A 17003-nucleotide genomic window follows, 5' to 3' on the forward strand; every position below is an offset into this window, starting at 1 on the left:
ACTGCTTTCCCCTCATCCACAGAGCCAGTTATCTCATCATAGAAGGCAATTAGATTAGTCAGGCATGACTAATTATTAGAACTGGTCTAAATGAATAGAACTGGGTCTAAATTTTCAGACTGAAAAAAATTTCCTATCAAAATGTGTTCCATGAACTGTTTGCTGCTGACCTTTCTGGAGATGCTCAGTAGCCACTATAAATTGTGAGTTTGAGTCCCCAGCCCTCACTAGTTCTTCAATTGCCTATCATGTAACACAGAGCATATGGCTGCATATATTTGTTGACTAATCATTAGAAGTAAAGGGTCAATACTAGCTATGTTACTATTAGATGGGGGTAGGTGCTTTCCTCCAATGCTCCCCACTCCCACTCTCCATCTATTGTACTGTAGTTTAAATAAATTACCAAAATAATTGAAACCAACTTGATTATATAGTGTTCTTTTGACAACAAATGTGCAGAATTTTAAAATATTGTGTGCAGAATTTTTTGGCACAGAATTGCCCCAGGAGTAAAACCAGCAGCCATGGGACAATGGTGACCCAGAACGTGTCTGCAGCATTCCTCTCCTCCTCCTCCCATCACGTAGGTCAGGCCACCCTCGTCCTCGACATCAGTCACCCCATGTCTTAGAGGTAGGGCTGGTTACTAGCAGGAATAATCCAGCCCAAAAGCGTCCCTTGGAGATGCCAGCAGGGATCAGGGAAGCGTTGCACAGAAGGAATCCGGCAGGGCCTGTTCAGAGAAGGGAGCAGCGCTCTATACTCACATGTCGCTAGCCATGGACTGGTCCGGGCTACAGGACCTGAAGTCAGAAAAGGGCTCGAATGTGGGGCCCAAGTTGCACCTCTCCAGTGTGGCCTGTTTGGGAAAGAGGGAGCCATGTGTTGCACTGATGAGGATGAAGACAAGGTCCCCAGCAGCAAGAGAGAACCAGGATCAATGCCAGGGCCCACCCGTTTCAACTGAGGATCTGAACCACCGGCTGTTGCTCTTGCTTCTAGAGCAGTGAGTCCCTACAGGGAAGCGTGCCTAGGAGCTGTGGCTCAGAATTAACGGCCCAGCAAGAGGCTGCAGCACCATGCAGGGTAGATTTAAGGCCCTTTGGCAGTAGTTGCAGGTCTGATCCATCACAAGCCTCAAGGCCTGGCTGTTGGGGGCAATGAGGGGGTCCCCTGGAACCTCCCCCTTGATATCTCCAGCAGAGGCAGGATTAGGATGTGCCAGACCCTTGCCCCCTGCACTTCAATTAGTCACTTGTTGCAGAACTGGCTGCCAAGACAATCCCAGCATTCCCTCCCCCATCCCATCATGTTAGTGGCTGGAAATGAGACAAGAGTCCCTGCCTCTGACCCTGCATTTGGGATAAGCAACCCCAGCTTGAACAGTGTGACACCCCCAGCCACCTCCACATCCTGCTACCAGCCCTACCAGCTCGGGAACCAGCCACAAACGGAAGCAGGTTGTGTTGGCAACACAGCCTGGGAAGGAGAGTCTGGAAAGATTTCCAGCCATGGCTAGGTCAGACTCCGCAGGCCCAAGTGCTGACCTGCCCCAGCTCCTGGATGCTGAAAACCCTCCCTGATCTCTGGGCCAGCACCCCTTGCACCAGCACCAGACCCACTCCCAAGCCCTATTAACAACCAGGTTCTGTCCACCCACATCCATCCAAGATCCACTCCTGATCTGAAGGGTTAACCAATTACTGCAGGACATCAGGGTGTGAGTGAGATCTATGGAAATTCCCAAGTCAGTCAGTCACTTTCACGGGAACCAAGGTACGGGGCAGCAGATCTTTTCTTCGCACCCAGTGAGACAGCTGGGGGAAACCTGCACGCCCTGGCCTGCACTGACTCCTGGCTGGGCTCCCACACCAGAGCCCCATTTGCCCAACTCGGCTGAAATCAGTGGCCAGCACTGAAATTCTGCCAGCAGCGAGCTTGGGCCCAGCCCAAGAATGTGCAGGACCAGCCTTCGGGAAAATGGTGCCCTGGGTGAACTTGTATTTTGGTGCTCCTGGCCCCTGAGGATGCGGGCCCCCCCACTGCCCCTGGCCCCCACCCTCCTGCGCCCCTAGCACCTGCACTGTGTCCCCTTTGCCCACGTGGGGAAAGTAACCTGGATGCACAGAGCCCTGACGTTGCTCCTCACTCCCCCCCTCCACAGCCCACTGGGGGGCACAGAGGAATGTGGTGGTGGCGGGGGGGGGAGATCAGTATTGTGCGTCACTGCTCGCCCCACCCCCATTCCGCCACTGGGAGAAATCTGGGTGCCCTTCCCCCCGCCCCCAGCGCGCCCCTGGCACCCAGGAGCAGTTTTGGACTCTACACCAGCAGTGCTCACTTCTGTGCTGCCGCACAGCGCCCCGGGCAGCTGCCCAGGTGCCCCCCCAAGGCCGGCCCTGAAAACGTGCCTTTCAATGCTCTCTGCACCCCACGCCTGCAACGGCCAGTACCAAGCCTCCCTAGGCCGCTGGGGACAGGGGAGGGGCCCCTCACAGCCAATGTCACCAACCCCCCCAGTAACCAATGGGGAGACCCCCAGCATCATGGCTGACTGCCCGCAGTGGCTCTGATTACTGAAAGACAGTTTTCCCTGGCCTGCCTGTCCCCGAGCCCCACGGTGGGCAGCCCCGGCCCTCCTCCCACTCCTACCGGCCTCTCCCCAAGCCCCACGGCGAGCAGCCCCGGCCCTGCCCCCACACTCCTACCAGCCTCTCCCCAAGCCCCACGGTGGGCAGCCCTCTCCCTGCCCCCACACTCCTACCCATCTCTCCCAGAGCTCCATAGCAGGCAGTGCTGTTCCCACGTCCCCCACTCCTACCAGCCTCTCCCCAAGCCCCACGGCGGGCAGCCCCAGCCCTGCCCCCACACTCCTACCAGCCTCTCCCCGAGCCCCATGGCGGGCAGGCCTGGCCCTGCCCCCCCCACTCCTACAGGCCTCCCCAAGCCCCACGGCGGGCAGCCGCGGCCCTGCCCCCACACTCCTACCAGCCTCTCCCCGAGCCCCACGGCGGGCAGCCCCAGCCCTGCCCCCACACTCCTACTGGACTCTCCCCGAGGCCCACGGCGGGCAGCCCCCTCCCTGCCCCTGCACTGCTGCCCATGGCCCACACCAGGCAGTGCCAGCTTCCCACCACTTACCCGCCTCTCCAACACCTCGTGCCTGGTGGTGCGGCTCAGACTGATGCGGCGCAAGTTCCCGATGGGGATGGAGGGAGCCGGCGGAGCAGCAGGTCTCTGCTGTGCCTTCCAGCCTGCAGGGGACAGCGGCACGCCCCCATCACGAAATGGGTTTCCCGTCAGCGGGGACACCCTCCCCAGGCAGGAGTCGTCTGGAACACATAAATGGCTAGCACAGCTGATACACTGACCAATTCCCTCCAGACACCCTCCATACTGAACTCTCATCTCCCTTACCCTGCAGGTAGCTCATCTCCTCCAGCTTGTTCAGCTCCTCCCGCAAGAGGTCGATTTCACACTCCCTGCCAGGGGAAGGAAGCAAGGTTACAAGATTCCATCACAGCTGAAGTTTCACCCCAAGTCCTGCCCAGCTAAGCCCCTGTGCCATTCCCACCCTTCAGAGCATGAAGCTGCAGGGTGTCCTGGCCGGGGGCGCACGTCCCCTACACACCAGATGGCCTGTGCCCTCTCCGCACCAAGCATCTCTCTCACCCTCCTCATCTTCTTCTGAGTGAATCAATTTGTAAGTTTCAGAAGAGGTGTCCCTGGGTGCGTGTGCATTAGGTGACAGGACCCAGAGCAAGAGCAACGAAGAGCAGACTTGCCCCAGACACGTGCCCAATTCTCAGCCCCTTCAGGCCACACCTGGAAGAGTAGAGGTGGGCCTCCCACCTCCATGGCAGATTGATCCTGCCGGACCAATGGGTGTAGAATGGGGGAGTGAGTTCCAGAGCCAGGGCGCCCCACCCTAAGGAGAGGACACACTAGACCCAGATGTGCACAAGCATCCCCGCTGACCTCCGCTGGCCGGGCCATACACGGGAAGATTTGGTCCTCGATACCTGTGGGGGCATCCAAACCATACTAGACTTCCTACACCAGCACCTGCACCCTGAGCATGCAGAAGGGAGACCCAAGGCATCCACTGGAGAGCCGGTGTGACATGCTTCACGCAGCTAACACAGCTAAGCATGGGCACAACCTGGGGTCACTCTTGAACACAACTGGGAACCCCCAGGCACAAGGGCTATTGCAGGGTGAGGTCTCTGCTGCCACCCAGAGGCTATTTGGCACCAGTGCACCCCTTCTGCAGCCACCATGGTGACAGGTGTTCACTCCTGTTTGGGAAAGCGGGAGCCATGTTTGGGAAAGAGGGATCATGCTGCTGCCGGCTACTATAGCCGCACTTAGCATGGCTGCGGCCAGCCTCTGTGCACTAGGTTAGCGTGCGGGGCTGTAGACTTTGGGGCGCCACTGGTCAGTTTCCCAGTCTAACACAGACGGACCTGTGCAAATAGCAGTCCATGTGAAGCTGCTCATTGCTCTGCACCTTACAGGCCTGGGTGCTCCTGCTGCAGGGAACTCCTGGGTTCCATTCTCAGCGCTGCCACTGAGTCACTGCACGACCCATGCCTCAGTTTCCCCATCTGAACAGCCAGAGGATGTGGTGTAAATTGTGACACAAACACACCAACCCTCACACTGCACACAGACCCCTATGGCAGGCAGGGAGAGTGGAGGGTGAGATGCTATATAAATACCAGGCATTCTCACTACCAGCCTCTCCCTCTGGGGTTAGTTGTAACCTGAGTCAACAGACAACCCTGTGCCTCATGTGAAAACAGGGCCACAAACACTTCCTCGCACCCAACACCAGCGTTGAAACAAGGCAGGCTCTCGAGAGCACATAGCTAACTAACTCGACTGTAGATGTGAATCCGGACACTCCACTAATGTGTGATCAGAGGATGTTTGAAGTGACCTTAGCAGAGACCCAAGGAGGGAAGGCTGTTATATGGGCACATCTGGCCGTGAACCTGTTGTCCCCTGCAGTATCCCCTTCAGGGCTCCAGATTTACCTTCGTTAGCCCCAAGTCCCCAGGTGCTGGTCCCACCTGCCCCCTCCTACCTGCCAGGGGTGGAGGTGATACGACAGTGGGGATCATCCTTGAGTTCCGCTTCGGGGCTGCTGGCACCTGCTGCCCTCTGGGGAGTCAGTGAGAGCGCCAGAGGTGGCTTCCGGCCCCTCGCGCTCCGGGCACAGCAGCACACGTGTGCCAGCAGCCAGTTACCTATAAAAACCATGAGCAAAGCCGGAGCTAGGGTCAAATTCAGAGCAGTGTCCGGCTAGCACAGAAGGTGAGCCGGGGGAGTGGACCGACAGACCTATGGATTCAATATTTTGTTGGAAGAAGTCTTACCTGCTTAGAGCCGGGGTCAGGGCGCCGGGGGGCTAATTCCGGCACTACCATGGCCTCCCTGTGGCTCTGCATCTCTGAAACGCGGAGGGTTCTGACCTACCTCGCAGGGGGCTGTGGGAGTTAGCACAGGCTGGTGGGAGGAGGAGAATGGCAAATGTAACCCGACAGGGTGGCTTTGTTCCCCTCTGATGGCTGGACTACCCGAGCTTTAAAGGTCAGTGGGTGGTTGAAATTGACGGACACCAGCGGCCGCAGGAGCGGTCATGGTTTAGCTCAGGGACAGCCTGATGACTCAGGCCTGTTTACCCAAGCGTGGCCAATGCCAGGGCAGGCTCTCCCTACACTCTGCGCCAACGTGTCCCCACCTAGTGAGGCCACTCCAGAGCGGCGCTCTGTCTCCGTGACCCATTCAGCCCTTAGCTTCCCTGCTGAGGCTACCCAGGGGTGGGCCACCGGTGCCAGGTCGGGTTCTGGTTTCAGCGATACAGAGAAGCCAGCGCAGGGGGAGAAGGGGGAGCCGGCTGTGCTCACCGGCGACAACAAGCACCAGGAAAACCGTGAGTGACTTGAAGCCCAAGGAGATGGCATGGTTGAGCTCCGAGAGTGCGTTGGCGACGACCAGGACCAGGAGCACGGCACGGGGGAGGCTTGGGGTCTGCAGGAAGGTCATGAGCAGAGCCGAGAGCAGGAAGTAGCCGGTGTGCAGGATGCAGGTGCAGGCGGCGCCGAGGCTGACTCCTGCGAGACAGAGGGGGATAGGGAGATGGGTGAGTGGGCGCATTGCCTCATGACAGATCCATGCTCCAGGCTCAGACCAATGCCATCTCCCAGCTGGTTCCTGCCAGCGGCGTGGCCTGGGGAGAGACATCTCCTCCTTTCAATATTCCCCCAGTCCGGGTGGGGGGACACTACACCATCCAGCTTTGCCCAGGGTTTGGAGGCAGGGGGGTCACCACTAAGATAACTTGCTCATTCAGTTACTACTCCCACTAGTCTCTGACGCCCACTCCCGTCGTATTGTCTCCAAGCTGGGACCCTCCCACACCAGGGGGCAAATGGCTCAGGTCATGCAATTGGGCAGAGGGGAGTCTGCTCCTTTGCAAATGCCTCTCCCACCCTTCTCCGCGACACCTCTGAAACTCCCTCGCCCAAGACCCACGCTCCCTGCACAGCAGACAACAGCCTGGCAGCTCTGTGCAGCCCCAGCGGGGAGGAGATCAGGAGACCAAGTTCAGGGCTCCAATCCAGGTCTCTGAGCACAGGGAAGAGAAAGGCCCTATGCTGCCTTATACACTGGGCACATCCATCCAGCTGAGCAGCGGGCGGTCAGACACCCTTCGAAGCCCAGAGTCGCTGCTTGGTATCATAAGTCTCCTCCCACCGAGAGCAGCTGCCTCCCCAGCACTCAAAGCTGGGATGTGGAGCCCACCCTGGCAGTGCTGCAAGCAGAGTCCCAATCCCTTGGCTGGCCAGTTCCCAGCCTGCAGCCCAGTGAACTCGGGTGGGAGGAGGCTGCTCAGCCCCTTGCTGCCCCAGGATGCACATTGCCTGGCCCCCGTCCCCCCCCCCGTCACCTGCCCAGCCAATGAATCTCTGGATGTGCAGGAGCCGGCCCTCCACACTGCTCTGCATGTGACCCACGGCGTAGAGCACCAGGCCCAGGCTCTGGTTCATCCTGTGCAGCTTCCCCATCAGCTCGTCGTAGTACAGGGCTGTCTGGTTCTGATAGGCCAGGAACAGCGCCTGGTTGGCCTCTGGGCAGAGAGGGGCAGAGAGGATTCAGAGCCAGCGTAGGATCCCTGCTGGAGCTGTGGGGTGGCAGCTTAGAAAGGCAAGGAACTGTGGGTTGCGGGCAGACCTGCTGGGGAGAGGTGCAGTCCCTGCAGCAAAGGGGCACTGCAAGCCAGAGGGGCCAGGGCAGGATGGCTGGGGTGAAACTGGGCTTCGATTCCCACTAGGGGTGACAGCCTGGTGCAGAAAAAGCTTTGTATTGGGATAGTAATTTACAGTTTAGTAGTTTGTTGAGTGAGTCTATGATGTTACTTTGTAGTCTATTATCTTAGTCTAATCTCGTTCCTGCCAAATGTCTGGGGTTTTCCCTTTATCGAGTTTAAAATGTAAGGTCATCTCCATTGTATGGTTTGCTTCTGCCTCTCCTCACAGTAGGCACGGCCTAGCTGAGGCCTGGGTCACTGCAATTACAGGGGTTAGATCCCACATTGAGACAGTTCCTGGAGGATCTGCCAGCACCTGCAGGGAACTGGGAGGGAGAACTGAGAATACAAGGTGCGTTCTGGAGAGATGCAAGGGAACACCATTCACCAGTAGTTCCAGCCTCCTCCGGAATAGCTAGGCCAGCTGTTCTCAGCCGTGGAGGTGTTGGTCTCAAGCTGGATCAGGGCGAATTTGCAGGGACTAGACCACCAACACACAGCACAGCTGTTAGTCAGGGCGCTTAATGTGCTACTGGTAACACTCAGATATTACAGCAATAAGTGTGGTATAGGAACAGTATTGAGGGGTACAGTACAGTGTATGAACTGGAAGGGTTTTTTGTTTTGTTTTGTTTTGTTAAAATGAAGAACCAGGAGGCAGGTCCCTCTGCTCTTGAGGCATGAGAAGGCCATCCCCACAGCCCAGTTACCAGCTGCCAGGCCCTCTCCCCTCCTCAGCCCGCTGCCTGTCTGGGGTTCAGTCCGCTGGCCCCAGCCAGGTGGGGTCCCAGCTGCCAGCCCTGGGTTCCGTCCATCCAGGCCAGGAGCGGGCTGAGTAGGGCCAGCAGCCGGGACCCTGGCTGGCAGCAGAGTGCCACTAAAAAACAGCTTGTGTGCAGCCTTTGGCGTGCGTGCCGCAGGTTGCCAACCCCCGAGTTAGACCCTGAGCACGTGGGCAAGACCCACCAGGCAGACCCCTGGGAAGGAATTCTCTGCAGTAAATCAGAGCCCTCCCCATCAAGTGTCCCATCACCGACTGCTGGAGGTATTTGCTGCTAGCTGTCACAGATCGGCGACACGCCATTGCGGGCAGTCCCATCCTACCATCCCCGCCATAAACGTATCAAGCTCAGCCTTGAAGCCAGTTAGGTTTTTTGCCCCCACTGCTCCTTTTGCCTTGCGTCTAATACAAGTCTGGCTTAGATGGTCAAGACTGTATATTTTGCAACACTGCTGTAATACTGACCAGAAGGAGGCAGCTAAAAGCAGTGCCCCAAAGAACCCGATGTGGGTACAAGTTTGCCTGGCCTCTGAGTGGCTGATCAGACTGTGTGCTGGGCCTGTATTTCTCCAGCAGTGAGTTAACACCAGAGACAGAAGCTGCATTTTCTATCTTTGATGTTCTTTTCTCTCACCCTTGTGTGTGCTTGTCTTGGCTTTTAGGAAATGGGATCAGACTAACAACAGCTATAACATCACCTCCAGCCCAGCTAATGTCTCTTCGCCCCAGAAAGGATGGTTATCTAAGAGACTGTCCAACAAGGAGGGGATTTCCTTTTAAAAACCTCTCTCCAGATAAAGGCAAAGGGATGTTAAAATGAAAAGCTGACTTAGTAACTTGCATTGTTTTCCCTTCTTTTTTTTGTATCTTGGTTAAAAGGATGCTTAAGGGAGGGTTTGCCCTGGGACCAAGCAGGCGGAGGTCTCTGTGTACCAAACCCTGAATCTTGTTTAACACTGGGTTATGTTAACACCTTTTACCCTTGTCCCCATATATTCCAGCTAAATAATACAACAGCCCCACCCATGCTGGCCAGCTGAGGGTAGCCTGCCCAGCCAGCAGCAGTCATGGTACCTATTTTGGAGTAGACCTCCTGGGCTCGCCTTTGCATCTGGGTGAGGTCAGCGAGGATGGCTCTGTGTCCTTGCTGCAGCTCCAAGTCCTGGTCATCTAGGTGGCTGCTCACATTCTCTGCAGGGGGAGATGGGGCAGAGCTCAGGCTCTGGCAGAATCTCCTGTGAAGCCATTCCCCATGTTAAGTGTCTTGCACACCTGCGATCTATTCACCCACCAATGGTAAAAGCCTCTTAGCCTAGGTGAGTGAAGATGCTGCAGAGGAGGTCACACTGTGCCTTGCTCTTCCAGTCAAATCAAAGTGCCTCCTTCCAAACCTAATGCCCGCATGAGACCTCTACATGCGCCAAGAGAAGGGGAGGGCAGCAGGGAGAGGTGGGAGCCACACAGACTGCTGGAGGGTCAGACTGCCAGACAGCATCCTTCTCTGCCACAGGGGAGCTGGGCATATTGGAGAAACTAGGACTTGGAGGTTCTTGCTCATCCCCATTTTACAGCCAGGTTGACTGAGCCACCCCAAGATCCAGCAATTGGACTTGCCCAGAGGTCCATGACTCAGGTGGGATCAGACATTGGGTCTGTTCCTGGCTCCTGGTCCTTTGCTGTAGCTTCTTGGCTCGTTCAGGGAAGGGGAGGAGTAAAGACAAAGGGGGTGGATCCCCTCAGCTGGGAACAAGGGTAGAAATTCCTTCTCCAGGGCTCACAAGTCAGGTTTAGCCACAGCAGGCTCCGTGGGGCCTGGCCTGGGTCCTTGCAACTAACGGACACCAGCATTGCTGCAGGAGCATCAGACACTCTAGGTCAACGGCTCCTGAGTTTGTTCATTCCTTTCCCTCCAGTGTCCCTCCACAATCATACTCCTGTGACTCCCCTTTTCTATCCCAGGTCCCCACCCCCTAGAATCACCCTCATGACCCCCGCACCAGAATCTCCCTTGACCCTCTTCCTCTCCCACGCATCCTTTCCCCCTGAGAACCATGCTCTCTTGACCCCATTTTTCCAGTGTCATGACCCTCCTCCCCATCAGAATCACCCTTCCATGTAGCTGGGAACCTCCCCCCGCACCAAACATGTAGTGGGATGGGAAGTCAAGCGCCTCCTCCCCATGACAGCTGTTTGCAACCTCCGGAGAACCTCTGCTCTAGGGAGCCGGGAGATGCTTCATGTCCTTGTCTCCCTGTTCTCACCCATCCTCTTGGTGATGCCCTCAATGAGCTGAGCCACCTGCTGCTGCCCGCTGGCAATCAAGGCCTTCTCCTGAGTCAGCTGATCCAGGTTGCTGTGGATGGATGACTCCATCTGCTCCTGGCTGTCCTGCAGCTTCTCCTGCTGGAGCAGCAGCTCATGCTGGCTGCTCACCACCTTGTGCAGGGACTCTGCCGTGAGCTCTTTCAGTTCCTCCTGGCCATCCTGTTAGCGAGACACTGACTCGATCAGCGAGGTCCCAGCAATGCAGAGACTGCAGTGGTGCATGCTAAGGGCTGAGAGAGATGATGGGTCCCAGCATGCTGTGCTTCAATGGTGGAGCATTGCATGCTGGGATCGGTAATCTCCCCCTCTGCATCAAAGACCATGATGGCTGTGCCCTACATTGAGTCCACCCTTTGCTCATTGGTTCAGACCTCTTTAGAGCTGCCCGCCTGCCACTACCCACCTTCAGAAGCCTCATGGCCTCCAGCTGATTCACGGCGGCGGAGACCAGGGTGTTGACAGTGTGCTCCGTCTGGCGCTTGAACTGCATCTGGCGGGTGGAGTAGCAGACAGCGCGGGCCCGGTTGCTGACGATGTGGTAGGCGTTCCAGGTGTCAGGGTCCATGTCGGCAGTGCATTCTGCGAGGGTCTGGTTAGAAAGACAGCCAAGCAATAAGACCGCAGGAGAGGGCCCCTCCCAATGCCCCTCATTCCTCCTAGCCCAGAAACTGCATGGCAGTACTCCAGAGAAAGCAAGAGGTGACCTGATCATGGTGTATCAGTAACTTCGCAGGGACTGAAGGCTTCTATAATCCGGCAGAGAAAGGTAGAACAAGAACTGAGGGCCAGGAGCTGAAGCCAGAAGAAGTCCAGTTAGAAAGAAGACTCATTTTTAACAGTGAGGGTGATTAACCATTAGGAACAAGCTCCCCAGGGATGTGGCGGATTCTTCATCTCTTGGTGTCTTCGGATCCTGACCAGCTGCCTTTGTGGAAGAGATGTTTTAGCCACACCCACACTGCTGGCCTCGATACAAGTGTAAGTGGGTGTAGTTCTACGTGCTGTGACATGCAGAAAGTTAGGTTGGATGATCAAATGGTCCCTTTTGGCTTTAATCAAGAAACTATGAGAAGCAGGTTGCGATACGGCAAAGCTGTCCTGGGTCCCCACAAGATAATAGCTTCTACAGCTAGGGACAGTTTAGGACTCAAACATAGGACCAAGTTGGGTGAATTAACCTCACAAGCAAGACTGACCTGTTCTCACACAGCTGAAGCACTACTGTGTTAGACCAAAGTACCCTACCATGGTCAGTTCTTAAGGGCAGATAGATGCTAGATCTTAGGCAGCATGGCCCACTATACAAGGCATCGGACTGGGAATCAGGAGACCAGAGGTCTATTCTTGGCTTCACCACTGACTCAGCATGTGACTGTTCGCAAGTCACATCCCTGTTTGCCTCAGTTTCCCCTCTTTAAAACAGAGCAAGTTGCACTGACCCACCTTTGCAGAACGCTTAGAACCCTACAGATGAAGAGCACTACACAGGAGCTGCTCAGCACAAACGGACTGATACAGTCCTGGTGTGGGCGCACCTGGGATATTGCATTTGGTCCTGGACACCATGGGACTGAAAGAGACTGACACTGGAGGGAGTTGAGAAAAAAGAAACCGAAGTGATCAAGGGCTGGAGGGAAAGGCTGGAATAAATAAGTATGCAGGGCTACATAGCTAACGGATAGCGAGCCAGGCAGACGACACGCCTCACATTTGAAAGGCGAGCACCACAGAGGGAGAGGAATTACACAGGGCAATACCCATGTGTGAGACTGAGGATGGGATGAGATAAGGAGGGGGGAACACATAGGGGGATACTGCATAGCGAGCTCTCCGGGGCTGTGGAACCCAAGGCAACTGGCAGGAGACCCATTTTGGGACACTGAAACGGCTGACTGCACAAAACACTTCAAGATCCTTAGTAGGAACCAGTCCTGCACGGGGTGCAAGATGGACCAGTCAGCCTACCGGATCTTCATCTCTCACACCCAAGAGGTTCTATCGTTGAAGCTATGCAAAGTGCTCTTGGCCTCACTGTCCTGATATCCCGACTACACGCAATGAGCCAGTCGGGAACATGAACCAAGCTAGCTGTGCAGCCATCCCAGGGGAACGGCACTCCCAGCCTGACACCGCCCATTTCAATAGCTCCATCTGTGCAGGGGGAGAAGATGTGTGGATCTGGTGGCGGGGGGGGGGGGGGGAAGGAAGATGATGGATGGGTGGGGAGAAGGGTGGCAGGGGGGCGGGGGCAGAGGTTTCAGCAATAGGATATGGAGGTCTCTCCTTTCATCCCCATGGAAACTTGGCTGAAGTCAGAGATGGCTGAAGGTCCTTCCCACCACGCGATGCAAGTCCCACTCCTGGTGGGCCACCCTGGTGCAAGACGGTTGCCTTGCCCAGGAGAACCCTGCTCCATGGCTTCCTTCACTCCCCAGGCCCGCGTGAGGAGAATCTCAGGCTGCCTGTGCCAGCTGCAGCCCTCTCCCAACCAGCATTGGAGGGTGTGAATTCAGAGCCGCCCCTCGTCGTCTTACCATGTCGGCAGCGCAGGGATAGGTCTTGCGCCCCTCCACGCTTGCTTGGCAGTTAAACAGGGACACCCCCAGCTTGGCCAGTTCCTCTTCCGTCAGGTCCGTACAGGAGGAGTGGATCTGGGCAATAACCTGTCAGCAGCAACGCAGAGGGGAAGCGCGTTAGGGCTTGTGGTTTCAGCAAGCTGGTACCTCCTACTCCCCCGGCCCCTCCCAGGTGCAAGAGAAGGTAACTCATCTGCAGGTGACATGTGGCCTCTGCCCCTAGACGTGCATTTTAAATCCTCACTCCCAGCCCCACGATAGGAGAATCATTAATGCTGGGCAGTGACTCAATAAGGAGAGCTCAATTCCTGGGGTTCATCCTTCCCCCCCCCCCCGCTGCTGGTGGTTTCCTCCATGCCCCATGATTAGCTTGGCAGCACCCAGAGGCATGCTAGGTGCTCCACAACACAAGGGGACAATCCCAACCCCCCTGGATCCCTCCTCACACGGCCCCTCCCTGTGAAAGACAGTCAAGCCAGCTGGTGCCCTTCTGTCTCTGCTCCCCTAGAAATGCCCCCCCATGCCTCTTCACCGCTCCATCCCCTCCTTCCCCCCCCCCCCCCATACAGCAGGCAGCTCCTCTCCCCCTATCTGAGAGCAGCTGTTTCCCCTCCCGCCAGGCCGGCTGCCCTACCCACTTCTAGCTGCTCTGCAAATGCAGAAGAGCCTAGAAGCCTTCAGAAGCAGATTGACCAAGGAGCCCGCACCATGTGCCTCGCTGGCAGCCCCAGGCCAGCAGCAAGGGCTCTGCCCACGAACAGCTACACAGCACGGCACTGCTAATACACTGGACAGAAACACGGCACGTTTCCCTCAGGCCTCCTGGCAGGGAGGAGGGATGTGAACATGCTGAGGTCGTGTGGACCCGCTCCAGGGTTGGGGAGCGTTCCAGGGGTAGTGGGGTGGCCTGGAAGAACATCTGGAGAGGGTGGTTGACAAAGTGGACAAACAGGGTAATCCTCTTCACCCTCAAGGTTCCCCCTCCACCAGACGCCCTTTACAGGAAACGAGCCCGCTAACGAGGGGCGGGGCAGCTGAGGAGAGTTCCTACGGACACGTGTGCAATTTGTGGCCACATGGAACAGTGACACCATCAGCCTGACCACCCTTGCTTGGTTGTTGTCTCCCTCCTTCCCCCTCCCCCACTCCCTTTCACTGCTGCTCCGTTTAGGGCCTGATCATGCAATCATCTATGCATAGGGAACAATCCCACCGAGTGCAAGGGCACTGTTCCTGCACCCAGGAAGCGCATGCAGGAGCACTGGGGGGATCTGGACCTTGGATGGCAAGTGCTTTGGGGCCCGGGCCATTCTCTCCTCCCTGTCTGGACAGCCCCAGTCCCTTTAGGGTCCTCCCGCAATGAAGAGATACAGTGACACCTTGTGGTGACAAGAGTCCAGAGGAGACAGATCCAGGTGCCTGGCCTCAGCCAGGAATCGCTCATCCCCCGTCGTCATCTCAAAGGGAGCATTAGAGAGACTCCTTGAGTCCGGAGCTGGTGTCAGGGGGACGGGGTCTCTTTCTGGAGCTGCTCCCTGCCTCAACCAGCCAAAAAATCCAGAGGAGGGAGTGAAAAGGAGGGAGAGGAGGGTAGGAAGGAAGAGAGCCCGGCAGTCCAAGGGTAGCATCTTGGGGCTCGGAGGGGGATCCTGCAGGGAGGGAACAAAGAGAATTTGAACTGAGAGGAGTCTGGGGAGCCCCAGTCGTTGAGCAGCAGCTCCACATCCAAGCTCCCTGCAACCCTCACCACTCCCTGACCTCAGAGAGCTCAGCCTGGCTTGGTTAGGAGGCCACTACATGGCAGGACCTGCACAGAGCAATGGTAAATGGCACAGTTTTGAGCTGCAGAGTGGGGTCCATCCAGGAGCTGGCGTGGGACTGGCCCTAACATCTTCCACAAGCTCCAGAAGAGGGGAGCAAACAGCACAGGCCTGATGTTACGATGACAACAGCTGTGCTGCTGGTGTGCCGAGGCCACGGCTTGCCACGCCGACCGCATTGTCTCACTGTTGCCTTGTACTCCCCTGTCTGTACCCATCTGTGATCTTGTCTCATGCTTAGATCGGAAGCTCTTTGGGGGCAGGGACTTGTGCTAGTGGCTGCCATAAACACAGACAATGCCACATCTGGGGTTCCTAAGTGCTGCAACAATACAAATAAATAATAGTGATGTTTGTGACACTGAGTTGAGAGGTGCCCAAGGGCTTATGGTTTCTCCACAATTTCTTCCTGCGTATGTCCTAGGAGCATCTGGGAGAGGAAGATTAATGGTCAGATAGCTAGAACTAACAGAGGGTCTGGGCCTCATGGAAACTAACAGCTCCAGCATGCTAAAGTCCCACGTTGATACATGCTGGGATCTAGAGTCTCCACAGGCCACACAACTGCACGCACCTGCCCCGCTCTCTCCGTTAAACAGAATATTATGCTCCTAGATGTTGCTGACAATGTGGCCCTCAGTGAAGTAACATTCGGATACTTCTCCAGATTTTCCTACAGCTGGTTTTAAGCAAAGTGAGCCAGGCTGCAAGGGTAGGAGCCTCGGGTAGCTAACGATGATGGTGCCGCTGCATACCTGTTACTGCAGCTCTCATTTCACAGATCTGATTGTAACATTAAAGATGCTAAAGCCAACCATGGAGATCGAATTCAGCTCCCAGGCTGCACGCTCTTCCCTATCCAAGATATACTTTTAATGAGAAAACGTCTCCTTCTTGGTAGGCTCTGTGCCTCAATTAATTCCCTTAACATTTAACCCCTTTGGATTCTTTTTATCCAAGAGCAGCACATGTCCGGAGGCGGCTCCATGCATTTAAACATTGGTCCTGTACAACAGGAGACTCCGGCAAAGATGCAGCCAACCAAGGCAATCTCATCAGAGAGGCCTTCCACCCCTCTGAGTAGGGAGCAAAGCCCGTGGCATCAAGTTGTGACATCTACAGAAAGGCATGTTATGAAAGGATCAGACATATCAATACGCAGGTTAAACCAGATGAAACTAATGTGCCTGTTGAAGTAGCTAATCATGTTCTAACCCCCAATCTCTGTTGGCTTCACATCCTTTCATGTCAGAATTTACCACGTTCGCGTGTCGTCAGTTGTAGCTCAATGGGTCCTGCTGTCGAAGGATCTCAAAGCACATCCAAGATTAGTGGATTTGTCCTCACAACCCACCTAAGATGACTGAAGTACTAGCCACCTTGCCCAGAAAGGGGAACAGACCTTAGAGCAGGACCCAGGGGTCCCGACTCCCAGCCCCCAGCTTTAGCCCCTGGACATGGGGTCTCCCAGGTCTTTGAACAGCGACGTGACAGGACTTGTAGGGGGAAAAGACCGGCCGTGGGCTGAAGCTGCTCTTCGGATTCAGAAGCCGGGACACCGGCCGCAGCCCTGCCGGCCCAGACGACGCATCCCGGCGGGGGCAGCAGGGCTCTCTGGGCGCTAATCCCGGGGCGGCGGCTGGCTCGGTACGGCTGGGAGCGGGGCGACGGGGGGGGAGGGGGGGAGACTCGGAAGGGCCCCGATCCCGTCGCTCAGTCTGGCCTCCTGCCTAGCACGGGCCACAGAGCGCCCGGGCCCGTCCCCAGCCCGCGCTGGAAGGCCGGGCTGCCCCCGTGCGATGGGAGGACCCCATGGGAGGGGGGGGGGCTGCCCCCCGCTTCGCACGCCCCCCAGGAGGGGGAGAAGGATCCCGCCCCTATGGGGAGCGCTGGGAGAGGGACTGGGCTGGGGAGAGAGGGGGGCGGGGCTGCCTCCCCCCCCCCCCGCTAGCATGGGCACCCCCAAGTGCTGCCCACGCGGGGGGGGGGCCAGGCCAGGCCCCGCCCCGCCCCGCCCCTGGGGACCCCACGTGGGCCAGTCACGACACTCACCTGCCGCCGCCCCCTTAGAGAAGCCGCGCTACGCTTCCCCCCATATGAAACCGGCGCCCGGTGACGTCGCGCCCGGCGCAGCCAATCGAGGGGCGGGGGGCGGGCTCAGGCAGCGCCCCGCCCGTCGGCGG

General features: G+C 56.9%; 1 protein-coding gene across 2 annotated transcripts; it reads right to left on the bottom strand.

Annotated features, from left to right (window-relative positions):
- Positions 1-421: 421 nt before the first annotated feature.
- On the bottom strand, positions 422-16945 carry LOC119851832 (protein brambleberry-like). Of its 2 annotated transcripts, none has more exons than XM_038392306.2 (12): positions 16873-16945; positions 14380-14649; positions 12959-13087; positions 10828-11013; positions 10361-10583; positions 9174-9290; positions 6959-7138; positions 5916-6122; positions 5093-5255; positions 3421-3485; positions 3145-3335; positions 422-862 (listed from the first exon to the last, which is right to left on the bottom strand). In XM_038392306.2, exons 2-12 carry the CDS (start codon positions 14626-14628, stop codon positions 767-769), a joined length of 1806 nt encoding a protein of 601 aa, XP_038248234.1. In that variant the 5' UTR covers positions 14629-14649; positions 16873-16945; the 3' UTR covers positions 422-766. The 2 variants fall into 2 exon arrangements, with proteins under 2 accessions (XP_038248234.1, XP_038248233.1); XM_038392305.2 differs by lacking the exon at positions 16873-16945 and adding an exon at positions 16080-16396 and having other exon boundaries at positions 471-862.
- Positions 16946-17003: the final 58 nt, after the last annotated feature.

This window comes from Dermochelys coriacea, chromosome 2, assembly GCF_009764565.3.
Source record: "Dermochelys coriacea isolate rDerCor1 chromosome 2, rDerCor1.pri.v4, whole genome shotgun sequence".
NCBI lineage: Eukaryota > Metazoa > Chordata > Testudines > Dermochelyidae > Dermochelys > Dermochelys coriacea.